At 43.4% G+C, this 26,244-nt stretch overlaps 1 protein-coding gene across 5 annotated transcripts; it reads left to right on the plus strand.

Moving 5' to 3' along the window:
- The first annotated feature begins 685 nt into the window (after positions 1-685).
- On the plus strand, positions 686-25,119 carry SLC14A1 (solute carrier family 14 member 1 (Kidd blood group)). Of its 5 annotated transcripts, XM_047764027.1 has the most exons (12): positions 686-750; positions 1,390-1,453; positions 3,401-3,556; positions 6,484-6,640; positions 7,193-7,382; positions 10,970-11,098; positions 13,311-13,503; positions 17,011-17,158; positions 17,364-17,498; positions 22,935-22,984; positions 24,561-24,730; positions 24,899-25,119. In XM_047764027.1, exons 3-12 carry the CDS (start codon positions 3,410-3,412, stop codon positions 24,915-24,917), a joined length of 1,338 nt encoding a protein of 445 aa, XP_047619983.1. In that variant the 5' UTR covers positions 686-750; positions 1,390-1,453; positions 3,401-3,409; the 3' UTR covers positions 24,918-25,119. The 5 variants fall into 5 exon arrangements, with proteins under 5 accessions (XP_047619983.1, XP_047619992.1, XP_047620002.1 ...); XM_047764036.1 differs by having other exon boundaries at positions 24,561-25,119; XM_047764046.1 differs by lacking the exon at positions 10,970-11,098.
- The last annotated feature ends 1,125 nt before the right edge of the window (positions 25,120-26,244 follow it).

A 26,244-nucleotide genomic window follows, 5' to 3' on the forward strand; every position in this document is an offset into this window, starting at 1 on the left:
TTTTTAGATTCCTCTATTATGGAATGTTTGCCTCTGGACTTTTAAAAGGCAGCAGAGTTTGTCCTGGGATTCTTAACTGGAATGAGGGGCATTCCAGGGACACTCATATTTTTGTTTTCTCCTCACTTGGGAAAAGGACAGGTTGGCTTCTAGAAAACAACTTGTGTACCACCCCAACCCCCCTCCCCCCCCCCCCCCATCCTCCCCACGTTCCCGCCACGCCCCGCAGGACTTTGCTGGATTCCTACACCTGTGCAGAAGCTGCGTCAAGCCTGAGAGACCATTCCAGCCCGGGAGCTGCCACCTATTCTAGGGTCTGCTGTACAGCAACATGCCTCTAGGTTTTTAGCTGAAATGACACTCTGCGGATCCTTTTCAAATCTCCCCATGCATGTCTCAGTGTGAGGGGAGAATCTAGAGGAAAGAGTGCACAGATGAGCTGGAGTAGGATGATTGCTGGATAAAGGACTGGGAACCCGGAGAAAGGATGGCAGAGCTGTTGGCACTGAATCAAGAAAAGAGAGAGACAGAGAGACACCAGGTACAGGACAGGGGACCAGCTTCAGGGCAGTACTTTGGCCCTGGTGCCTGAAGTGGGAGGAGAAACTGGGTGCACCAACATGCAGGGTGGGTTCTGAGTATAAAACTGTCGGGTGCCTCCCCCAGCACCCTCCTCCCAAGCACCTCCCTTTTAATAGAGCCCAGCAGGGCTTTATCAGCCAGTGCCTTCTGCCCGGGGAGCCAGCTGCAGTGAGTACCCACCTCATCTCTCTTCATTTCCAACTCTTCATTGTTGGAGGCTGTCTTCTTAGACCTCGCTAATTTTTGCTCTCTTTCCCTTTTTCTTTTTTTAATGGGGAAATATGTTTCAGATGAGCAGTACTGAGTAAAATCAGCCAAGTCAGAGTTCTGGTAGACTAGAAAGCCACTCACCAAAGGCACAGGCTTCTTCCTGGAAGCCTGAAAGTGGTGTCTTTGTTCATGGTTTCGGAGGCACCGGAGCTTCATGCAGCAAAGGGCTTAAAGGACTCTGAGCTCACCAATGCTGCCTAGCAGTTTCAGGCTGTGTTCTTGAAATAATTAAGTGAAGTTGGAGATGTATCAAATGACTCAAAAAAAAAAAAAAAGTGAGTCCTGGGAATGGCTCTTTCCAAGTCTGGTTTTATGGTTCCTGCATGAGTGGTGGCACTGGAGGGAGAGTGCTGGAATTCCCTTTGGGAGAATGGCTCAGTCACACTGCAGGCATGAATTTGGCAGCCTCTTTGCAGCTGCACTTTCTCCTATGGAATTTAGACCTCAAGGCTTCTAGAAGGCATGTGTTCTGAGGAGAAAAGGGTGTTTATCAGGAGACAGGATACCTGACAGCATTTTCTTTGTTTCTGGTTACAGCTTTAGAGAAAACTGAGCACCTCTCACCACTTAGAATCAAAAAGTACCTAAAATAAAGATTATTGTAAGTACCGGATAAATGTCATACAGAACAGAGCATGAATGTGTATATTCTTTCTTCTATATCTATATCTAAAACGTTGCATGATTTTTAAAAGTGATACTCAAGGCATAGAAAATTAAAGGCTTTCAGGTCTCTCTAATGGTATAAATTTCCAGTATATGCTGACCACTGAATAAGTTGTATTTCCTAGAATAGAATAAGGAATGCTAGCTGAATTGAACTCTTGATGTCTCAAAATGATGAATAGTTCTTCATTTCACTAGTGATCTGGGCTATGAAAATTGCTTTCTGACTCCTGTTCTAAGTTCATTGGGTGCAGCTTCCAGAATATTCTTGGGATGTTAATGTCAGCACGCACAGACCTTGGGGTGGATGTGTCCACAATACAGGAGAGTGAAGCTTACTCTGAGGCAGAGGAAGATGTTTGTTTGTCAGAAGACATGGGGTGAAACCACAGGTGGCAGAGCCTTTGCTGCTGTTTGACACCCCCACCCAGGAGGCCACAAAGGCAGGTGTGTCCACTGCCTCACTACCCCCCACAGCCCGGCATTCAGAAGCTGCTCCTTCATTGAGTGTTGACTTGAACAGAATCTCGGGGAGCATCAATGTACGGGGCTCCAGCCTAGAAGGCAAAGAGCCACCAGGGCTTACCCGTCCCCTCAGGCTGACTCTGCTGAGTGAACGTGGATGGTTCCCACTCTGAACCTGTTTTCTCGTCTATAAAAGGAAGGCTTGACCTATGTGTTGTCTCAAATGTTTCTGTCTCTTGACTCTAAGAAAATATTGATGCTGAGCTCAAGGATGTCATTCTCCAGGATGTGTGTGGTTTTGGTGATGAGGAAACGGGACAGGGGAATGTGACAGTCCTGCCTGTCACATTCTTTCCCTTTTCCTTCATTCTTTGTCTTAAGATGAGAGCCCTACAATTGGGTTTCTTGATGTTGTTCTTTATCAAACAAAATTATACATAATGCAGCCCACCAGTTTGGTACTTAATTTGCCAGATTGTTTAACCATGGAAGAACACACACACATGATTTTTTTTCTAAGGTGTATCAGTAATATTTTCCACAATTGTGGAATTTTTCTGAATCACTCTAGTAGAATGTAAATTTCCAGATTTCAAACCAGGCCAGTAGAAGAAAGTAAAAATTAAGTAAAAGAGAAAGAAAAAAATAAATACCACACACACAATTTTTTGGAACTCCCGAAGGAAGAATACTACCCTTAGATGCAATGGAAGTTTTGTGGGGTTGTTTTTTTTTTTTTTTTAAGGAAAAAAAAAAAAGCTGCCACACTTGTTGAATTCAACTAAGAATGGTCTATTATTAACAAAGTATTATTCATTTTTTAATAATTTTTATAAAGACATAAGAAAAAGTGCCATTAAGCAGTCTCTTAGACTGGGCTTTTGCTGTGCACAGAAAAGTGTGGCTAGTTCCTTATTAAGAAAATAGAACCCAAACCAGGCCTTCTCCTTCTAACATTTGTAAAGATCAAGGCTGAGAGAAATTATGGCATCGAATTTGGCCCCTGAGATGGAGCCCTAAGAGTTTGCCTGAAGCATTTCAGAGAGTGAAACCCACCCCATGCTCTGGAACAGATTTCAGACCTGCCAGCTTCCTGCTCCTGAGGAAACACAGCAGAACAAAATCTGTGCCTGGGTCTCTGTGCAGGATGGCTCAGCGTTTTTTGGTTTTTTTTTTTTTTTTTCTTTTAAGCAAAGTAAAATGAATAGTCAATATCTGCAGCCAGCTCCACGTCTCTCTTTGCTGATGGAACTCTTGCTGATAGAGAAGTCTGCCTTTTCCTTTGGAGGTCTCCTCTCCCTCCTGACTCTCTGGGAGAGCCCTTGCCTCCTACTTTGCATTTCATGTGCTCCTCCTCTGAGCCAGGGTGCAAATCCTGCTGATTCATGTATTTTTGCCCTTTGTCATGTATGGAAAGAAAGGAAAGATGAATGGACGGTCTTTGATTGGCGCCGCTGGTGACGCCCCTCCTGGTCCTCTTTGGAGGGACCCTTTTGGAAAAAAAGCTGGTGAGGCAGCGCGCAGAGGCTTCCCCTGTCTAATCTCAGCCCTGGCTGATGGGCCAGCAGAACAGGTATGCTTCCTTTGAGCAGCTTCTGTCTCTGTGATTCTGCTGTGCCTTTTCTGAAGAGCCTGGGAAGTGGGGCCCTTACGCTCTGCTGAGTGGTGCAGCTTGGGCTGAACCAAACACACAGGGAGTCTTGGTCAAGAAAGTCACAGAACACTCTTCCTGGGTTGGATGCTGGACCCATTGTACTGTAGAGGTTTGACCACTATGGAAAAGATAGGAAAAAGTAGTCTGGGCTTATAACTTATCCTGTTCCTACTTTATAGAGTTTCTTCCTTTTATGTTCTTGGAAATTTAATGACCTACCTAGATTTGAGAAGCTGGAGCACCAAATGCAAGTTCCTGATTTATCACCTTCCCAATTAAGATGCATGGTATCTTAAATGTCCCTAAAGAAATGCAAACAGTCTAGCATGATAAAATTCTAGGGTGAAACACAGCCTTTAAGCTATGGGTTTCTCATACCAGTTTTCATGCCTGAGTTCAGGAGCATGTAGTCAGGGCTTGACAGGGCCTCCAGAGTGTTCAGGGGTTCAGAACAAATGGTTCCTGGGGCTTCAGCCACAGCAGCCACTGTCTGCTCAACTCATGAGACACGGCATGACTCTAGGACACGGCAGCCCCACAACCCACCCCAATGTGTGGACACTGGAGATACCAAGCCCAACAAGCCTTCTCTATGTTGGTCTGTGGAATCAGATGAATGGCTCAATTTTTATTTAACTTTGGGTGACGGGGCAGGGAACTCTGGCCATTCAGGTTCTCAATCACGTCTGGCCGGTTGTCCTACCAGATTTCATATCTCTATCTCCAAAATCTCTGAGGTAATGATATATTTAAAACCCTCTAAAATAAATAAATGTTGGAAATTTTGAGAACATAAATGTGTTCACCCCAGAATAACCCACATGCCTAATTGTTTCTGTCCTTGATGGAAAATGCCCACTTCAATGTTTTCATTCAGTGCTGCCTCTGTGGGGCCACATCTCCTCAGTTACAAAAATTCAAGGTAGTTGTATCTGAGTTTCTTATCACTGCCTGGACTGGAGCCTGATGCCTCTCATAAGATGTATGTCTTTGCAGTCACTGTAGCTGAAGAAAGAGCTTAACAAGCAATAGTTTTCAGTTATGGTGTTCAAAGAGAGAGATGCATGAAAATAAATGATGGCTAGCACTTGGATTATAAAATAAAATCCACTTTGTCATAATTGCTTAATAATTCAAAACAGTTTTCCATGTTTAACTTGGAGGCCAGCTGAGCTCCACGCAGACTTGGTTTTGTTTCCTGATATCCAGAAATTTTCAGTTTAAGAATTTCTTAATGCAAAGGCTCATTGGAAGTCTCACAAATGCTGGTTTTCTAACACTGTTTTGCCAAGACAAAATGACCCTGGTCTAGAATGCATTGCATAAACACCTTATAGTTTGTGGACTGTTGCCCGTTGCTTAAAAGCAGAGTGGTTAGTTGGGCAAAGAAATAATGCTGTTGAAGTGTAATTGTTACTCAATAAAAAATGAGTTGCTCACATTTGATTTCCATACTGGGATTAATAGAAGCCATGACTAGAGTCAGGATTGCAACAAATAAAAGTTAAAAAAGCCATAATTTTATTTTCTGTTAAGAGCTATTTGTCGGCTGTGGTAAATGGAGCAACAGCAGGACCAGAAATAGCCCTTATTCATGCCTGGCTCCAGGGAGAAGACAGGCTGGTTTAAATGCATGGGTTTGGGGTATTTCCTTGGCCCTGTCTTACATGCCTGGGGCTTCAGTGTTCCACACTTTCGCCTTCCGGAGTCTGATGGTTTGGGTGTTCCCCTCCTTCACACTGGCCTGTCTGTGCTCTCGGCTTCTCTCGCACACTCAAGGTGTTTGCCATCACCTTTCTCCCATCGCCTACCTCTGGGATGACATCATTGGTATTCTTTTGTATCTACCATCCACATCATGAAATCTTCATTTTTGTCTACAGGATACCATATTCTGGTGATGCTGGTGCTTTCCTATTACCCACTTATCATGAGAAGTGAAGAGTCTCATAGTGAGCGCTGGTCGAGGTTATACTGTTGGTATTTCCCCGAGGCATGCTTATTATAACTATGCCCTGTACATCCTTACAATGAACAGTTCTTAGATTACAACTCCTTGGTTTTCAATAGCTTGGTCCACTTCCACCTTTCTCATTTTTTAAATCTTTGTAGAATATTATTTTTCCATTTTTTAAACACTTAAATAATAAATTCCAAAACTAAAGACTATCTGAGGCAGTTGCCTGATGTGAAAACATAGTCAAGCAGTCTTTGACTTGGAGATTGTGTACGAAGGGGGTTTTTGTAGTCTGTGTCAAAACACACAAACTTTTGTAAACATTTCAAAATCTTTGAAATATTTTTTAAAAAGCCATTTTTTGGTAAAATAAAAAATTAACTTATAATGGCTGCTTGTCTTGGAAAGTAGCTGATTGAACTGCATTCATGAGCATCATTTTGTAACTTGACATCTGGCTCCTTTAATCAACAGCAAAAAGTTAAGTACTTGATCTTAGCTATTTCTGTATCTTTATCTGACTCCCATTATGTTGAAATTAACTATTTTTCAGTCTTTTCCACTTCACTGAGCTCTTTGAGTGTAGGATGTAGGTGCTCAACAAGTATTTGTTGAGCTAGAAACTGCACTTTATGAAATGAAAGACAAGAGCCTTCTCATGGTGGCATTAAAGACTGTGATGACAAAAGTAGTGCGGGGTTTGGGTGTTGATAGTAATCTCCATGGCCATATTTCATGAGGAAAATGGTGCTTTCTTAGTCTCATGGGATGTCATGGTCCAGATGAAGTGCCTTAAAACTCGTCCTCTGGCTACTGTTACCAGATCCCACACTGGCTGTTCTACAGTATTCAACAATTGGATATTTATGAGCTCTATTCTTTCCTCAAGGAGCCAGAGGAAGAGCTATCCATGGAGGACAGTCCCAGCATTGTTAAAATGGACCAGGGTGGAAATCCAGGTTCACCATGTCGAGGGAGAAGATGCTTCCCCAAGGCACTTGGCTACATCACTGGTGATATGAAAGAATTTGCCAGCTGGCTTAAAGGTATTTTTGCTTCCATCCCTTGGAGAAGTAGTTTTGGGGAAAATGCTTTGCTGGTTCTTCTACTCATATCTTTAGTTAGACTCTCTTCCCTTCTGTCTACATCTTTGTTCTCCATTTTTTAACTTTTTGTCTTCTAACCTGCAAACTTCTCCAAGTTCTTATCATGCAGGTAATGACCAGGGCCATATCAGAGGAAGGGACCTGGTTCCACCTTGTAATTTCAGTACTTAAAAACTGAAATTTTACTGTTAGTAATTCATTCCTTTGGCTTAAGTGTCTGAACATCTAAGCATGGAAAATAAGTTCATTCAATGCTTTCTGGAACTGAGGTTCTAGAAGGGGCAGTAAGGGTTGAGTATAAAGAAACAATGATTTCAGGGATCTGGGGGAGGTCACTGAAGGGGAAAGGGTTCAGAGAAAAATCTTCAAGGAATATCGAAACTTAGCTTCACATTCATCAGAGAAGATTTTGCTCAGGACAAGCCCTGGACTTGGGAAGAAGCACCATTAGCCTCACCATTTCCTTAGCTCTGCTCATCTCATCTCTTCCAGACAAACCCCAGGTGCTCCAGTTCATCGACTGGGTTCTTCGGGGCATATCCCAAGTGATGTTTATCAGCAACCCCATCAGTGGAATCTTGATTCTGGTGGGACTCCTGGTCCAGAACCCCTGGTTGGCTCTCAATGGCTGTGTGGGAACGGTGGTCTCCACCCTGACGGCCCTGTTACTCAGTCAGGACAGGTAGGCACGTCCATCTAAGCTCATGCTTCTAGCTTCTGAGAACAGGAGACAGCCAGTGACTTAGAAGCCATGATAAAGCCCCACCCTCTCCAGGATAATCAACCTTTACTCCATGGAAGTCTTTATATTTGCATTTAGTCAGAGGTCAGGAAATCATTTATGGCCTCTTATTCATGGTACCTGGGTAAGCAGCTGGTCTGAATGATGCCAGATTGTCATGGCACTGTGTAGCAACCAGAACTAAGAAATAAATAATTCCTTGAGGAATATCCAAAGGGCTCTTCTTTAATGATTGATCAATTATTTATCATCAACATCTTGTTTATTTGGACAAAAATGCATACAAGTTCAGGAAAAGTTTTAGCAGCTTTAAAAAATCCCACTAATCCCATTTTATCTTATTTCCATATTTTTTGTTTTTTGGTTTTTTGTCCTTTGTCCTTTTTTAGGGCTGCATCCGTGGCACATGGAGGTTCCCAGGCTAGGGATCTAATCGGAGCTGTAGCCGCTGGCCTACACAAGAGCCACAGCAAGCCAGATCCAAGCCGTGTCTTCGACCTGCACCACAGCTCACGGCAACGCTGAATCCTCAACCCACTGAGCAAGGCCAGGGATCGAACCCCCATCTCGTGGTTCCTAGTCAGATTCATTTCTGCTGCACCACCAGGGGAACTCCTGTTTCCATATTTTAATTCAGCAAATTCAGTCTTCATGGATGGTGCAATGGTTAGCTCAGCTTCTAGAGAGATAAATTGCCATAAATTCCAAGTAAGAAAGCTCTGACTTAAGAAATGTTAGTGTATCTTCTGAATTTGGAGTTAGGTTAAAGATAGAATGTACTTTAGAAATTGATCTGCCATTGAAGAAGTGATCAGCTGACTCCCATCAGAGGGGTAGACAGTTCCTAACTAACCAGTTCTTTCAGGGGGCTGCTGGTCTTCCAGTTTCCAGGATCTATGTGTCAGCCCAGTGGGCTATCATTACACAGCTAAGCTCCAGTAACACCAAACTTGCTTAAGGAGCTTCTCACTAAGAGAGTCGGAAAATGCTCCACTTTCCCATCAGGCCCAAGGAGCCTGATTTGTTGTCTATAATGCTGATGTTGTATCTTAGGTCAAATCCTGTTCTGATGCACATCAAGAGTCTGTCTAGTTTGGAGGAGTGGTCCAGGACTGTGTTATATCAAATCTTTACTGTTCTGTCCCAGTAAAGTTGACCCATTTTCCTTACCAGTTATCAGGTAGAAGACAAACCATATTTACATGTGTTAGTTTTCAGATATCTTTTACTCTCCTCTGTCCCAAAGGGCACATTTAAAAAGGCAGTCCTCTGCTTTAAGTGAATATACATCTTCCTGTTGCTGTAACTATGGCATTCCATAATGTGTAGGTGTTGCAGCTAGTTTTTGTTGATCAAATTCAAGCTTTAAATCTGAAAGTCAGGGAGTTACATTGTGGCTCAGCAGGTTAAGAACCCAAAATACTGTCCATGAAGATGTGGGTTCAATCCCTGACTTCTATCAGTGGGTTAAGGATCTAGCGTTACTGCAAGTTGTGGCATAGGTTGCAGATGCGTCTTGTATCCAGTGTTGCCATGGCTGTGGTGCAGGCCAGCAGCTGCAGCTCCCATTTGACCCTAGCCTAGGAACTTCCATATGCTTTAGGTATGGCCTTAAAAATATAAAAATAAAATAAAATAAATCTGAAAGTCCATAGTTGAGAGGATAACAAAAAACTTTGCAGAGCTGGCCACTACCATCATGTATTTCTTCTGGGGTGAAACCAAAACAAATTACATCACCTCCCCATGTCCCAAAGAATTATTTAAGGGAGGCAAAGTGCTGTTGGACATGGAGTCCCACCTCTAATGCCCTCGACCAGATAAATGTAAGTGACATCACCTTGTCCAACTTCAACTCACTGCTACATCACCTTCCCCTGAGGCTCTGTATTCAACCTCACTGCCCGCTTCACCATCTGCACAACCTATGACTGCCACAGACCATCCCTGAACGCTGGGTGTCTTCAAGGAGCCAAATGTTGCCAACTCTCAGAGCCTGGGGTGGGGGTGAGGGGAGTGGCTGGCTTGTCAGCCCTGGGGCTTATTCTATAGAAATCATTCCATTTCTCACTTGAGGCTTCTGATTTCCAATTATGAAATGGGAACGATTTTGGCCAAGCGTAGAAATTTACCCATAGGACAACATTTAGAAGTGAGGTTAAAGAGAGTTCCCACTGTGGCTCAGTGGGTTAAGATCCCAACTAGTATCCATGAGGATGTGGGTTCCATCCCTGGCCTTGCTCAGTGGGTTAAGGAGCCAGTCTTGCCCGTGAGCTCTGGTAAGTAGGTCACAAACATAGCTCAAATCTGGCTTTGCTGTGGCTGTGGTGTAGAGTGGAAGCCACAGCTCAAATTCCACCCCTAGCCTGGGAACTTCCATATGCAGCAGATGCAGCCCAAAAAAAAAATAAAAATAAATTTTAAAAAAATTTTTTAAAAAGAAAAAAAAAGAAGGTTAAATGCTGAGAAGCAAAAAGGACTCAAGAAAGAATTAGGTGCAAATATTCACATGATTAAATGGAGCACTTGGCCAATAAAAGAAAAGTTTATTTGGAGACAACCAAGTAAAAGCACAGGAAGATGAAAACGTATTCTAAGTTGGAAAACTTGTGTTTATAAGATCAAAGACACCATGGAAGTGAATTTACATTCCCAGAATCCTACATCTCTCAAATAGATAATCAGCAAGAACTTACATTATAGAACAGGGAACTCAATATTCTGTAATAGTTATATGGGAAAAGAATCTAAAAGAATGGATATATGTATATATATATATAACTGAGTCACTTTCCTGTACACTTGAAACTAACACTACACTATAAATAAACTATATTCCAAAATAAAATAAAAACTAAAATAAAGAAAAAAAGAGGAGTTCCCACCATGGCTCAGAAGAAATGAATGTGACTAGCATCCATGAGGACGCAGGTTCAATCCCTGGCCTCGCTCAGTGGGTTAAGGATCCAGCATTGCCATGACTTGTGATGTAGATCACAGATGCGGCTCGCATCCTGCGTTGCTGTGGCTGTGGTATAGGCTGGCAGCTACAGCTCTGATTTGACCCCTAGCCTGGGAACCTCCATACGCCAAGGGTATGGCCCTAAAAGACACACACACAAAAAAAAAAAGAATCATACACCTCTCACCAAGAAAATCAGACTTGGGAAACAGTTTCAAGTAAAAGCTCTATTCAAGTCAGAGGCCCTAATGATTTTAACGAAATAATAACTTTTGGAAGGAAAGGCTAAAAGGAAGCATGACTTACTGATTTTCCTTTCCTCTCCTAGCTGCTGGAATTCTGCCTTGAACTATGAACCCTCTGTAGGGGGTTGTTCTATATGGACATTTGTCTTTTATCTGTGGATATTTTATTTTTTTCATGCTTTTATTAGCATTTGAAATAAAATCTTAAATATAATCTAGTGTTTTAAAGTAACTAGTACATGGAAGTAATAAGTGTCACTTAAGTGCAAGTCCAGCCAACACCCACCTGGAAGTGTCCAAACTGTGCCTCTTGCCCACAGGTCCACCATTGCAGCAGGGCTCCATGGCTACAATGCCACCCTGGTAGGCATCCTCATGGCTGTCTTTTCAGACAAGGGAAACTATTTCTGGTGGCTGTTGTTCCCTGTGTGTGCTATATCCATGACTTGGTAAGTCATACTTGGTCTTTAAAATGCCTCTTAAAAATGTAGAGGGGGGAGTTCCCATCGTGGCTCAGTGGTTAGCGAACCCAACTTGCATCCATGAGGACGTAGGTTCAATCACTCACTGCACTCAGTGGGTTAAGGATCCAGCATTGCCGTGAGCTGTGGTGTAGGTCACAGACGTGGCTTGGATCCCATGTTGCTGTGGCTCTGGAGTAGGCCAGAGGCTATACCTCCGATTGGACCCCTAGCCTGGGAACCTCCCTATGCCTCAGGTGTGGCCCTACAAAGACAAAAAAAAAATGTAGAGGGAGAGGGGAGAATGGGGAGTTATTGCTTAATGGGTACGGGGTTTCCATTTTGCAAGATGAAAAATGTTCTGGGAATGGACGGCAGTGATGGTTATACAAGGTGAAGGCCACAAAATGGAATGCTTTAGAATAGTTTCAATGATCAATTTTATGTTAAGTATATAACACAATTTTTAGAAAAGTATTTTTAAATTTAGATTTGGGATCTGGCCATTGGAAACAGGAACCATAAAAATACACTGAGGCAAGTGGCCCTCCACCCACACCACAGCCCTGCCCCAAGACTCTGATGTCATTAGTTTGGGGTGTTGTTAGGGCATTGGGAGTACATTGAATCCCAAAGTGCAACCAAATTACAACCCCACATCAATGGTTCTCAAACATGCGTATTATTTATGGAGGGCCTGTTAAAACAGACTGCTATGCCCTTCCCAGCCTTCCTGATTCAGTCCAATAGGGGTGGAGCCTGAGAATTTTCATCTCCAACAAGTTCCCAGGTGATGCTGATGCGGCTGGTCCAGGGGCCACTCTGAGAACCACTGTGACTCTAGGAATTCCCCTTACTCCTCTGCCCCATCCCCTTTAAAAGAATTCTTTACTAAACCCAATTCCTTTTTTCAGCCTAAATCCTTCAAATTAGTTTCTATGTTGACACCATCCTAAATTCTTTTTTTCAGAAGCAAACTTATCCTTCTTACTATGGTATATTTAGAATATAAAATACTAGGAGTTCCCATTGTAGCTAAACAGAAATGAATTTGACTAGTATCCATGAGGATGTGGGTTCGATCCTTGGTCTCACTCAGTGGGTTAAGGATCCGGCATTGCCTTGAGCTGTGGTGTAGGTCAAAGATGCAGCTCGGATCTGGCATTGCTGTGGCTATGGTGTAGGCTGGCAGCTATACCTCCAATTCAACCCCTAGCCTGGGAACCTCGGTATGCTGCAAGTGCAGCCTTAAAAAAAAAAAAAAGAGTATAAAATACTAGTATCCACACAAATGAGAGGTGCAGCCCACTATGGACAGTGTGCCCATCCTGGCCAAAGCCACAGGTGTGTGCAGGAGAACCTGCCGGCACAGACCACCTGCTCAAGAGGAGCTGCTGACCTGTTCTGAAGACCAGGCTCAAGAGCAGGAGGCATCGCCTGCACGTAGTCACCACACTTTTTCCCCCAGCTCAAGAAACCTGGAGTTCTGACCTTATAGTGATGGCTCCTTGACAGGGTCAACAAGCAAGAGAATAAACAGGGCCCGGAGACCATCTAACCCAATCTTCCAGTTTGTGGACAAGGAAACAGGAGTACCACCTTGCCCAAGGTCATATAGTTCAACTGCTCAAGGACTCAAAACTCTGCTCCCCTGAGTTGAAGATCTTTTTCCTCCAGCCCACACCATATTCATCCTCTCTGGAACCACTCATTCTCTTTTTCGAAACTAAATATACTAAAACTCAAGGAGATGCTACAAGAGTTCAAGGGGGAGGTTGCCTGGAGACAGGGCACATGAGCAAGGGGTACACAAGGGGCTTTAACTGTGTAGACAATTTGTTTTATATGTCTTAAACACTTCAAAAATATTTTTAAAGGCTAGATTTATTACTCACTGCAAGCAACTCCAGAGCATAATTTTTCACAATCCAAATAAGCTATGAGTTGACTTTTTTACTTTATGCAAGAATTATTCTATGACAGGATTTATTCCAGGTGTGCTCGGCTTTTGTGGTTTTGTTTTTGTTTTTGTTTTTCCTGTAAAAAGTTTGCCAACACACTTTTGGGACTATTTGCCAATGAAACGAAGCTCCTCCACAGCATGGAGATTCCATTTGTCAACCTGGCTTGACAAATGCATGCATGTCCTTCCATTTTGTTGTCACATGCATATTCTTCCCTTCTGTTCTGTTGTTTTCAGTCCAGTTTTCTCAAGCGCATTGAACTCCGTGTTCAGCAAATGGGACCTGCCTGTCTTCACTCTTCCCTTCAACATGGCATTGTCAATGTACCTTTCTGCCACGGGACATTACAATTCATTTTTCCCAAGCAAATTGTTGACACCTGTAACCTCGGTTCCCAATGTCACCTGGTCTGACCTCAGTGCCCTGCAGGTAAGATACTCTATCTTCTCACATCCTCCTGCCCCCCCAGCCCTGGAAGACACCATATATCCTCTTGGTTAATTGTCCGTGAGCATCAGAACCTTAAAGAGACTCAGCTCTGGGTGGCCTTGCCTCCTTGCTCTCACCATCTACATGCTTATTTGGTCTACTCCAAAGCTTCAGGCTCAAAGGAATTTTTAAAATGACTATTTGGTCAAAACTAACATATCCCCCTCTTTTTCTAAAATCTGCAGTGCTGACTCCAGAGTACAGCTCCATTGGAATTCAGACATTCTATTTCAAACTTGGCTCTTCTTGGAGGGTAGGGAGGGGGTGGAATGTGGTGGGGGAGTTGTGATGGGGGCCAGCACTTGAGGCAGGGGCCGCCAGCCTGGGATTAAGTCCTCCTAACCTGCCTCCTCCAATTAAAAAAAATGGCTTCTGGAGTTCCCACTATGGCTCAGAGGTAACAAACCTGACCAGTATCCATGAGGACTTGGGTTTAATCCCTGGCCTCACTCAGTGGGTTAAGGAACTGGCATTGCCATGAACTATGGTATAGGTCACAGATGTAGCTCAGATTCTGTTTTGCTATGGCTGTGGCATAGGCCAGAAAATGCAGCTCTAATTCAACCCCTAGCCTGGGAACTTCCATATGCTGCAAGTATAGCCCTAAAAAGACAAAAACAAAAAGCAAAACTGGCTTCTTTCTGTTAGATCCCATTGAAGAACCTCTCTATTCTCATTTTCTTATGGTAGATCTCATAGAATATGTGTGACAATTCAGGGTTCCTGATGGAGCTTTGGAGGCATCAGATCATTGTTTTTTTTTAAATGCCAGTGCAAGCTCCGTCTCAGATTCCCTAAATCATAATCCCTGGGAGTGAGGCCTAGGAACCTGTATGAACAAACTCCCCAAATAATAATTGTGTGGGCCAGAGCTTGAGAACCAGTATCCTAGGATGTATGCTCTGTGTCTCATTATAGATGTGCATAGGAAGAACACTATTTTTAAAAATCTAGTTAACCCAAATTAAATTCCAGCTTTTCCCACTGGTGTTTTTTTAATCTATCTATTTAATATTTTTTAATTAGTCAAAAATTATTAAGTTAATTATTTTTTAAAAAACCACTTGGGAGTTCCCTGGTGGGATCCAGCATTGTCACTGCTGTGGCTCAGGTTCAATCCCTGGGCCAGGAACTTCACATGCCGTGGGTTTGGTGGGAAAGAAAAAAAAAAGGAAAAAAAACTTGAATCAGAAGAAAACTAGCCTTACCTTTTTTAAGGTGCAAGAGACTGGCTTTCCCGCTCTCAGATGGAAATAAGATTATAAAACATTTTGCTGTCCTCTTTGCTGAGTGATCCAAATATGTGAGGAATTCAAGTAGCCTTTTCTTTAGCTTCTTGCCCAGAAAACAAATGGGAGTATTTGGAAATAACTCAGAGGGAAAATAAAAAACCTATAGAACCCTCCATGAAAAAAATAGCACTAATTGATCTAAAACTGCCCTGTCCAATATGGTACCTATTAGCCCCGAGTGACTATTTTCATTTAAATGTAAAGTGAATTAGGGAGTTCTCGTTGTGTCTCAGTGGTTAACAAACCCAACTAGCATCCATGAAGATGCGGGTTGGATCCCTGGCCTCGCTCAGTAGGTTAAGGATCCAGCATTGCCATGAGCTGTTGTGTAGGTCACAGACATGTCTTGGATCCTGTGTTGCTGTGGCTGTAATGTAGGCCAGCAGCTACAGCTCTGATTCGACCCCTAGCCTGAGAACCTCCATATGTTGTGGGTGCGGCAGTAAAAAGAAAAGAAAAAATGTAAAAGGAGGAATTCCTGTCACGGCTCAGTGGTTAACGAATCCGACCAGGAACCATGAGGTTGTGGGTTCAGTCCCTGGCCTTGCTCAGTGGGTTGAAGGTACGGTGTTGCCGTGAGCTGGTGAGCTATGGTGTAGATCGCAGACGCAGTTTGGATCTGGCGTTGCTGTGGCTCAGGTGTAGGCCAGTGGCAATGGCTCCGATTGGACCCCTAGCCTGGGAACCTCCACATGCAGCACCAATGGCCCTAGAAAAGACAGAAAGACCAAAAAAAAAAAAAAAAAGTAAAGGGAATTAAAATTAAATAAAATTTAAAACTTAGTTCCTTAGCTGCGCTAGCCATATTTCAGGTGCTCAGTATGGGAGAACTCAGATATAGAATATTCCATCATTCTGGAGAGTTCTAGTAGACAGAGCTGATGTGGGGAAAGAGGGTCCTGTCTTTCTCCTCACTCTGAACTATCTATCACCCCAACATCACACTTAGTTCCCCTCTCACCCATCTCTCTGGCTACCTGAGAGATAGTTCTGCTGTCCAGTTCTGAGACAAAAACACACACGGTCTTTGCCCATGTCAAATTTCATGGTCTGGAAGGAACCATGTGTAGTCATGAAGATCCAGTGTGGGCTGGAAGAATTTAGGGCTCATCTTATGTTAGAATCAAATTCACAGTGTGATGCTGTGCACTGAGCAAGACCAGACCAGTGTTTGGAAGCCAATGTGAGGTCCAACCTAATGGCTGGAGGGATAGGACGTGTCCTCGTACAAAGTTGTGCCTACCTGTATCAGGCACTGCTTCCCCAAAGTCCTTGTCAAAAGGTACATGGAGAAGGTGGGAGGAGTGAGATGGGAGTTACAGAAGGCCCCTTGCATTAAATAGCCTTCATGGAACTAACAGCAAATTTTGCCAATCCTAGCCCTACTGGAAGTGTTGTCATAAAGAATTACCATTCATTAGCTCAAATCAAACCTATACTTTTCCTGGGAACTGCCATTCTGTGAATTAAGAACTCAGTCAGAAAGTAGAATTGTGACACTTACATGTATTTTTGTATTCTGAAGACTGACAGTTTTTGATAACTGGAATGGGCCAAGGATATCTTGGTTTAAATTAACACACGTTCTCATTAACAACAGCGGTGTAAATGTGGTCCTGATTTTCAAACCTGCCAATAATTGCTTCTGAGTTATGGATAAGAAAATCTGACTTTGGGCCTCTGACCTTAGCACTAATAACTAAATGGCATGGGAGTAATAACACCTCTCTTGACCATAGAGATGCATGGATATATGGCCTCAGAAGTGATGGAGACTTGAAAGCCACAGAAGTGTAAGCTGTGGTCCCTGCCATCCTCACTGGAAGGTATGGCCAGTCCTCAGTGGGGAGCAGTGACACCCCACTGGGAGCTTGTCATCCTCCAAAGCCAGGTGTCAGCACAAGCAGTAGAGCCAGTGAGCAAGAGGGTTTGGAGAAGGCATGCTGAGCATGCATCAGGGACAGGCTTGGGTATCTTGGGGGATAAAGCAGAAGAATGACCAAGATTTTCCTGTAGACAGAAAGAGAGACTTTTCAAAATTAGTAACATCGATCTTGAAAAATAAGATATGCTAAATCTAAAATGATGTTGTATTGTGTTTGTGGGTTTCTCTCCAATTGTTTTAATGACTGCATTTTCTAAATCATTTCTGCAGTTACTGAAGTCCCTGCCCGTGGGTGTTGGTCAGATATACGGCTGTGATAATCCGTGGACAGGGGGCATCTTCCTCGGTGCCATCCTCCTCTCCTCCCCACTCATGTGCCTGCACGCTGCCATCGGGTCACTGCTGGGGATAGCAGCAGGTGAGCCTAAGTTTTGTTACCAGACACTGAGCAGCTCCTCTGCCCTGTCCATTGTCTCAGGTGGCATCGATACTCCAGACCTTTCTTGAAGGTCTGCTTACAAATGACCAATGGGTGTTCTCAGATGCCTCCCCCCATCTCCTAGACAGCTCCCAGAGCATTCTGTCTTTATTCCAAAGCTCTGACCCCTCCTGTCTGCCTATAGGGCTCAGTCTTTCAGCCCCATTTGAGGACATCTACTCTGGACTCTGGGGTTTCAACAGCTCTCTGTCCTGCATTGCAATTGGAGGAATGTTCATGGCGCTCACCTGGCAAACCCACCTGCTGGCTCTTGCCTGCGGTGAGTATCCTGTGCATCTGGGGAAACAGTTGCTCATGACTATGGGATCGAAGTTGAGGATCAACAATAAAAAAGGACTGTGTGGGATACTAGAGCAAGAATTCTAGTTTGAGCCACCTGCTATCTGCTCTGTGTGTGACCAAGGCAGCCTATGTCATCAGGAACACTCAAGCCTACCTCGTTGCTCATTTTGAAGAAAGGAGAGAGCCTGTCGAGTTGTACTGACCATTTTACAATATGTGTATGTTGGGGGGATAGAAGCTTGACTTGCCCTATGTTCTTCATACTAATTGTTTAACCCAAGAAACTAAGAGGAAACAAGCTAAATATTAAATCATTCCTCTTGGTAAGTCAGATGGTATTTCATGGGCCCTTTGAGAATCACATGAATCCCGCTGTTCCAAACTTGAGCAAGCATGAAAATCACCTGGAAGCCTTTTAACACCCAGATTGCTAGGTCTCGTCCCCATCTCAGACTCATTGTTAGAGGGAGTGTGGAAGAGTCTGCATTTTTAACAAGGTGCCAGGTGGTGCTAAAGCTGTTGCTCTGGGAACCACATTTTCAGAACTGCTGTATTAATCCTTTCTTACCTCCATATTCTAGCCAGACTCAGCCTGTCAGAGCTAGACAGGGTTCCAGAGAGCTTCACTTCATCTTTCTCATTTTGCTGTTGGGGTTCTAAGGGCCAGAAAGAGCAGGTGATGTGCTGAAGGGCATCCAGTCAATTCGGGGTAAATGTAAACCCAGAATCCACATTTGCTAACCTCCAGAGTTATTCTACTCTCCCTCCCTTTAGTGCCATTCAGACCCTTGGGTGAAAACAGACCTCAAAGGCTTTGGATTTTGAAAAAAGCTAATGGGTTTCTCAGGTGTTTGTAAGGGGAAGCCCATAGCCTCTGGCATCTCTCATTCAAATAAAAGTATTTAAAATAATGTGCTAGAATAAAGGAAATGACACTTCCCAGGGGACAAAGGGGTGGAGGGAGAGTGAAACATGTAGAAACTTTTCTAATCAAATGGAAATATTTGTCTAGAGTCACTTTATCACCAGATTAATCAATCCAACCATCATTAAATTGGTAGGCCACATGTCAGGCAGGAGTTAGAGTGGATTCCTGCCTTAGGCAGGAGGTGGGATGGAACCAAGCATTTCTAAGACCTGTTCAATGTGGACTGTCTGATGCCATAGCAAGATTTACAAAACTCAGGTTGGCTTTTCCGTTAGCCTTAAAAAGTGAAAGGAGGAATTCTAGTTGGTGGAAAGTGTGATCTGGGCCAGCACAGGAACAGCCTGAGCACACACTTAAAGATCAAGCAAAAACTTTCCTGGACACAGGAGTTGTTGATAAACTCTTTATAGACCATAGAAAAGGAGAAGCCAAAGATGCTGACAGATGTGTTTCCCCAAAGCAGTAATAGCTTCATTATTTTCTTTATTGTGAAAGTAGTACAGGACTGGAGTTCCCTGGTGGCCTAGTAGTTAAGGATCTGGTTTTGTCACTGCTGTGGCTCAGGTTTGAGCCCTAGCCCAGGAATTTCCGCATGCCACGGGCACAGTCAAAAAATAAAAAGTAATATAGGCCTATTATACAAAACAAAACAAACAAAATTCAATCAATACAGAAGAGTACAGAGCAGAAAGTTATAATATGCCATCCTACTCCCTCAATAGAACTTTTTTGTCTCCTTCTTGTGAGGACCCTGTGATTACATTAGGTTCACTTGAATAATCCAGGATAATCCCCCCACCAAAGTTAAAGGCAAGATCTTTAACTTGATCACAGCTGCAAAGTCCCTTTGGCCATGTAAGGTAACATGTTCACAAATTCTGGGCATTAGGACTTGGACATCTTTGAGGACCTTTATTTCTGCCCCCTACCTTCACCCCTACCCTCTTTTGGATAGATCAGACTTTCTTTCTTAGTATTTCACATTGGTTAAGGGAGTATACTGAATTAGTTAAGAGCCCAGACTTTGGTACCAAATATCCTAACTCTGTCTATCTTAATTTCAGTAGATGCCAAATGTACCCCCATAGTAAGCCATACCAATTTCCCCCACCATAGAGAATACCCATTTCATCCACACTGGGCACTATCAGTCTTTTTTTATCTTTGGTCATAAAGTTTGAGACAGACCTTAGCAAGTTTCAGCTTGTCCACATCACCCCAATACTGCCAAGCAAAAGACCAACCTTGTCAGCCAAGGTAAATAAATAACCAATGTTTATTACACAGAGCAGCTCTCTTATTAGCCCCTAAGGCTTTATCAGGAAGAGGACTTGAGAATCTCTGATAGAGCCTAATAATGCTGCCTTCCCTGTGATCCTAAACCAGAAACTGCATGGCCAGGGAAGTCTTCAGTCTTGTTATCTTATCAGGGCAAATTTTGTATCTCCTTTTACAAGTAATCGTGGTAGGACTTGTACATGGTAGTCTGTGGGAAGGGATGTTGTCTGTGAAGAACTGGGATCCAGCCTTCCCTTCTGCTATCAAGGGCCTTTCCTCTCCCTCAGCTACTCAGAACGCTGCCAGGGTCATCACCTCCCAACCATGGTGTGCGGAACTCCACTGCTAATGTAAGCCCAACTCAGCCAGTCTTAATTGATGGGCAGCAACTATTAGATAGTCAGACAATCTTACTATAGAAAGGAAAGCAACATGGAGTTCCTGTCATGGCTCAGTGGTTAACGAATCCGACTAGGAACCATGGGGTTGTGGGTTCGATCCCTGGCCTTGTTCAGTGGGTTGAGGATCCAGCATTGCCGTGAGCTGTGGTGTAGGTCATAGACATGGCTTGGATCCCGAGTTGCTGTGGCTGTGACATGGGCCAGTGGCTACAGCTTCAATTGGACCCCTAGCCTGGGAACCTCCATGTGCCACAGGATCGGCCCTAGAAAAAAGGCAAAAAGACAAAGAAAGAAAGAAAGAAAGAAAGAAAGAAAGAAAGAAAGAAAGAAAGAAAGAAAGAAAGAAAGAAAGAAAGAAAGAAAGAAAGAAAAGCAACATGGTACTGAAACAGCATGACACTATAAGACTTGAACACCAAAATTGTGTTAATAGGTATTAAGCTCTTGCACCCCAGGAGAAAAAGGCATGTGCTCAGGGGAAGGGTCATAGAAAAACCTGTACTCAGGTGAGCATGGACAGTGTGTCCCTGGTATTTAGCCAAGGGCAAGTGATTATATCTTTTATTTTTTGCTTTCTTTCTTTTTTTTTTTTTTTTTTTTTTTGCTTTTTAGGGCTACACCTGTGGCATATGGAAGTTCCCAGGCTAGGGGTCAAATCAGAGCCACAGCAATGCCAGATCCAAGCCATATCTGTGACCTACACCACAGCTCATGGAAATGCCATATCCCCAACCCAGTGATCGAGGCCAGGGATCAAACCCACATCCTCATGGGCTCTAGTTGGACTCATTACCACTGAGCCACAATGGGAACTTCCAAATATTTCTTGAATGACTGAATAAATGAATGAGTGAGTGAATGAATGAATGAATAGGGAAGAAGAATGAATGATATTATCAAAACCAAGCAGAAAAATTCCTCCAACCCAATCCTTCTGCTCAGAGCAGTACCTCAATCCCATGGTGATAGAGATGAGTTTATAACTGCTGTTTGTGAAAATACATGATTTTACTTGAGGTTCATTACCTCCCTGCAAAGCATCTCTTCATGTTGCCTTCTTATAGATGATGAAACTAGATTCCCAGTGCAGTGATTTACTGTACAGCCAACAAGATGGCAGAGCTGGGATTTGAAACCCAAATCATTTCCAAAGATGAGACTTTCCCATTAGGGTGAAACAGTACAGTTTAGCATACTATAAAATAGAAGAACTAGATATCCTGTTGAACAAAACATATTAGGATAAAAAGCTAAAATATCAAAAAAAGAATGGTATCCTATAGTAAAGGAGGCTCAGAGAGTCCCTCCCCGATACCTGCCCCACCCCCCAAAGCAGCCAATGTGATTTCTCCTTGGAAGCGAGAACCAGATGATGAGTTGTCTAACAGCGAGTGCTGGTGGCCAAGTAGCCATCAGGCCATTATACCAAGCTCATTCTTCAGGCTGCCTCTGCGAAACCTAAAGGCCTCCCTGAGCCTCCTTGGGCCCCCCGCTGAGCCACAACTGAGGAATTGAGAATTAGCTAGTTGAGACCTTTGTTTTTGTTGTTTTACATTGAAAGTCATACAGATTCTCAGATTACCTACTCTAAAAATTTGTGTTCAAAGTAAATAAAACACAGAATGTTAACTCGATCTCTAGTCCAACCTTCACAAGATTTGGAAAAATATTATTATGGGACAGAGGGGAGATCAAGGCCCTGTTCAGTTTCTGCTGATTACTGAGTTACTTCGTTGTTGTTTTTTTGTCTTTTTGGGGGGGGGGGCTGCACCTGCAGCATATGGATGTTTCCAGGCTAGGGGTCGAATTGGAGCTGTATCTGCTAGCCTGTCCCACAGCCACAGCAACCCCAGATCCGAGGTTCGTCTGCAACCTACACCACAGCTCACAGCAATGCCGGATCCTTAACCCACTGAGAGAGGCCAGAGACTGAACCGGTGTCCTCATGGATACTGGTCAGATCTTTCTGCTGAGCACGACGGGAACTCCCTTTATTTTTTTTTTTTAATGCCATAATTTTTTGTAATTGTGAATTCTAACCATTGATTTAAAAATCCCAGGTGCAGTGCTATCTCAAGGAATATTTATGTCTCATTTTAATTAAATTATGCTTGGATAAAATACGAGGGAAGTTTATTTACCATGGAAGGCATTTTCTTAAGTGTTAGTATTAATAGCAACAAAATAGTAATCTTAGAAAAGCTACCTGGGAGTTCCCATTGTGGCATAGCAGAAACAAATCCATCTAGGAACCATGAGGTTGCAGGTTTGATTTCTGGCCTCGCTAAGTGGGTTAAGGCTCCCACGTTGCTGTGGCTTTGGTGTAGGCCAGCAGCTGTAGCTCTGATTTGACCCCTAGCCTGGGAACCTCCATATGCTACAGGTGCGGCCTTAAAAAGCAAAAAGGTAAAAAAAAAAAAAAAGAAAAAGAAAGAAAGAAAAGAAATGAAAAGCTACTTTCATTGAGTACTTACTGTGTGCTATCTTCTTTCATGCTCACACCAACCTGTGAGAAGGTCCTATTATCTGCACAGCACAGGTGAGGAAATGCAGGCTTAGAGCAGCAGCACCAGGATCCTAAGAGGTGGAGTCTGGATGTGAACTCAGAGCTGCAGATTCTTAGCTCATACTTGTAACCAGGGTGCTGGACTAGCTGGTGAAACACACAAGTTCACATTGCAGGGGACTTACAGAGAGGCAGTCTTTCCTGTAATGAAAAGTGCACCTAACAAACATTTTTTCTTTCTTTCTTTTTGTTTGTTTATTTATTTATTTATTTATTTATTTATTTATTTATTTATTGTAGCCTTGTTCACAGCCTACCTTGGGGCCAGCATGTCACACCTCATGGCTGTGGTAAGTTTGCTTTAATCTCACTTTCTCATCTGCATGATTAACCAGTTTTTCATGATATGGAAGACTTCCTGAAGCCCAGCTAGGTCCAGGGAGGGATCCATGACTGATAGCCACCACTGTCCATCTCCTGGGCCCACCTCTCCTTACCCTCCAGCATCACAGGACACTTTAGTCCAAAGCACAATCACCAGGCTTGCTATAAATATCAGACTATTTGATTTAAAGAAGTGAAACTTAGAATGGTGTCAAGTTCACACTCTGAGGGTCAAGAAGTGATTATCTTCTACCTAAACAGAAAACCAAAATTATGTAATAGTTGAGAAATCAGAAAAAGAAGGAAAGAAAGGATAATTGGCTAAGAACCCAGATTTTTTTTTAATTACACTAACAGTTTTTCGTACCCCTTGTCTTTTTGCAAATCCCCAGGCAGTCATCAGTAAGACTTTTTCAGACCCATGTCTGGCTGAATTATTTCATAAGCAAAATTCTTGCCCATTAAGTGCCCATTAAGAATTCTCCTTCCTTTTTGGCACTGTCCTTTGACTTTCTCCTTCCCCTCCCCTGATAAGCCCTATATCCTCAGCTGCTCTAAGGTCCCCCACCTCTCAGTGCTCTTCCTTACCCACCACTGCAGAGGATGCAGGGCCGGTTCCTGATAATGCCATCCATGCTGATGTGGTCATGGCTACTAGTGCATCAGGACTGCATCTAGCCCTCACCACAGCAGCTCAGAGAGTTTACCTGGGAGGGTCCTTCTGGAAACAATATTTTGATGGTGAAATGCCAAAGCCCTATTACAGGCATGATGGGATGCCTTAGAACTTGTGGGGCCCTTCGCATCCCAACAAAGGTTCACAGACCTTGGTCTGTGGGCCAGAACTGGGCAGGCTGCAAAACAGAGTCAGCTAGGGAGACTTTGAAAAGTGTAGCTCCTCAGGCCCTGTACCTTGGCATTGCTGATAGAGTAGCTCCTGTATGATGCTTGGGTATCATCTGTACCTCCAGATGACTGCGATGTGCAGTCAGGTTTGGGTACCATCACACCCTGAGGGTCCATGTATAGGGCCAAACCTAACCAAGTACCTGGTGTGTGCTCAGAATTGCGTGAGTTGCCATGGACACACAGAAGGAGGAGCTACCCTAGAGGAGCTTAGAGTCTATTTGAGAAGTAAAACAAGTAAAGTCCAAGACTTAGATGGCATAGAAGTCAAGAGGGAGGTCTCCTGGGGCTGAACTAATCAAAGAAGGCCTTGTGGACAGGATGAGTGGTCAGGAGGCACTGATGGTTTACTCAGTGTCATGTCTGGGAGGCAAGTGTCATCTTTGCTCATAGAAGTACAAGATGCACAAATTGAGACACCTGACATCCCTAAAGGAGGGGTGCTGACATTTCGATGGCTGGATGTCCTGAGACCTTAAACTCAGTCTCCACAGGGACAAGCTGAGTCCAGGGCAGTCCACCCTCAGGGACTCATCCCCTGAGCTGCATGGAAGTAGAGCAAAACATGATACCTTATGCAGACTAACTTTCCGACGGGATCTCAAAGGAGCATGTGGCTTGTCTCTCCTTCTCCAGGTTGGATTGCCATCTTGTACCTGGCCCTTCTGTTTGGCCACACTGCTGTTCCTCCTGGTGACTACGAAAAACCCCAACATCTACAGGATGCCCCTCAGTAAAATCACTTATTCTGAAGAAAACCGCATCTTCTACCTACAAACCAAGAAAAGGACGATGGAAAGCCCTTTGTGAGCACAGCCCAATCCACAGCCATGGTCACAAGTCATTTCTGACTACCTGCCCCAGTTGACTTCCAGGGTCTCAAAACTGTTGTTTTTACCAGTAACGAATTCTATACTAACCCATCAGTGATCTGTTCTTATGCTCATTTTGTATTTTTCTTTCTTTCTTTCCAGAATATCCCCAAACAAGTGACAGACACATCAAGGTGATGTGCTCTGGCTATGGAACCTTAAACCCTCGTGGGGCGTTGGCACTAAGACTGTGCTATATAAAGTCAGAGTGGTCCAACAGAAAGAGGAAGTAAGACTAAAGCTAATTATTGATATTTATTGATCTTCTTGGTGTTTTAGTTAGCTACATGATGTTAACAGTATTAAAAATTAATCTATGTAAACCAACTAAGCCTTAAGTGAATGGAATGCATAGTCACAAAATCAGATCAAAGTCAACCCTGAGTTCCAAGATAAGCCACTGGCTTATTTACAATCAGTGCAAGTTACACATTATAGCTGTGGTCGACATGACAGGGCTGGTCACTAGGCTCTTTCCCCAGCTCTTCAGTAGAGCGGCCTCCATCCTGTTCTACCTGTGTGGCCTTCTCTTACAGGAGATGGTTTGTTCGTCTCAGTCTGGCATAGCTACGGGAGGGAGAGTGGGATCCTGCCCATCAAATTGATTCTGTCTTGTCACTTTTCTTGGACATTGCAAAGGACTTTTTTCAGCAGAGTTTATTATCTTTTTCTTATGAGAATGGATTGGTTTTCAATGAGGTAAAATAAGAGAAGTTCCTGGCTTCAGCAATTCCTAAATATTAAAGAAAAGTTACATTTTTCTAAAAGACCTAGCATAGCTATTTTTACTTTAATCTCTAAATTCATTTTGTAAATTCCATGAAAGCATAGAATCAAATCATCACCCTCTGAGGGCCCTTTCAAGTCACGTTTTCAATTCATTGGAAGATGCTTTATGTATGATAAAGCCTGAAAGATAATGCCAGATTGTTTCTGGGAAGTTTAAAGGTTGTTGAATTCTTACTTTAAAAATATTCACTGGTGTTCCCGTTGTGGCTTAGCAGAAACGAATCTGACTAGTAACCATGAGGACGCAGATTCAAGACCCGGAGGCCTTGCTCAGTGGGATAAGGATCCAACATTGCCATGACCTGTGGTGTAGGTCACAGATACAGCTTGGATCCTGTGTTGCTGTTGCTGTGGCTGTGGTGTAGGCCAGCAGCTGCAGCTCCAATTCGACCCCTATCCTGGGAACCTCCATATGCCTTGGGTGTGGCCCTAAAATAAAAAAATTCCCTATTTCTTCATGCTCACAATATTCTCCCTCAGAAACCAATGATATTGAACCACCAAAAAGAAATACAGGTAAAGGAGTCTCTGGTTTGGTTTTGTTATCAGCCCTATAAAGATTCTGTAACCAAACAAGCGGAAACCAGCAGTGGGAAGCTTTGGAATTTTGGAGGATTGGAAAGAGAAACTGGAAGCCTAAAGTTTTTTTCCTCTTTGGG

The sequence above is a fragment of the Phacochoerus africanus genome, chromosome 2 (genome assembly GCF_016906955.1).
Source record: "Phacochoerus africanus isolate WHEZ1 chromosome 2, ROS_Pafr_v1, whole genome shotgun sequence".
NCBI classification, from domain to species: Eukaryota; Metazoa; Chordata; class Mammalia; order Artiodactyla; family Suidae; genus Phacochoerus; species Phacochoerus africanus.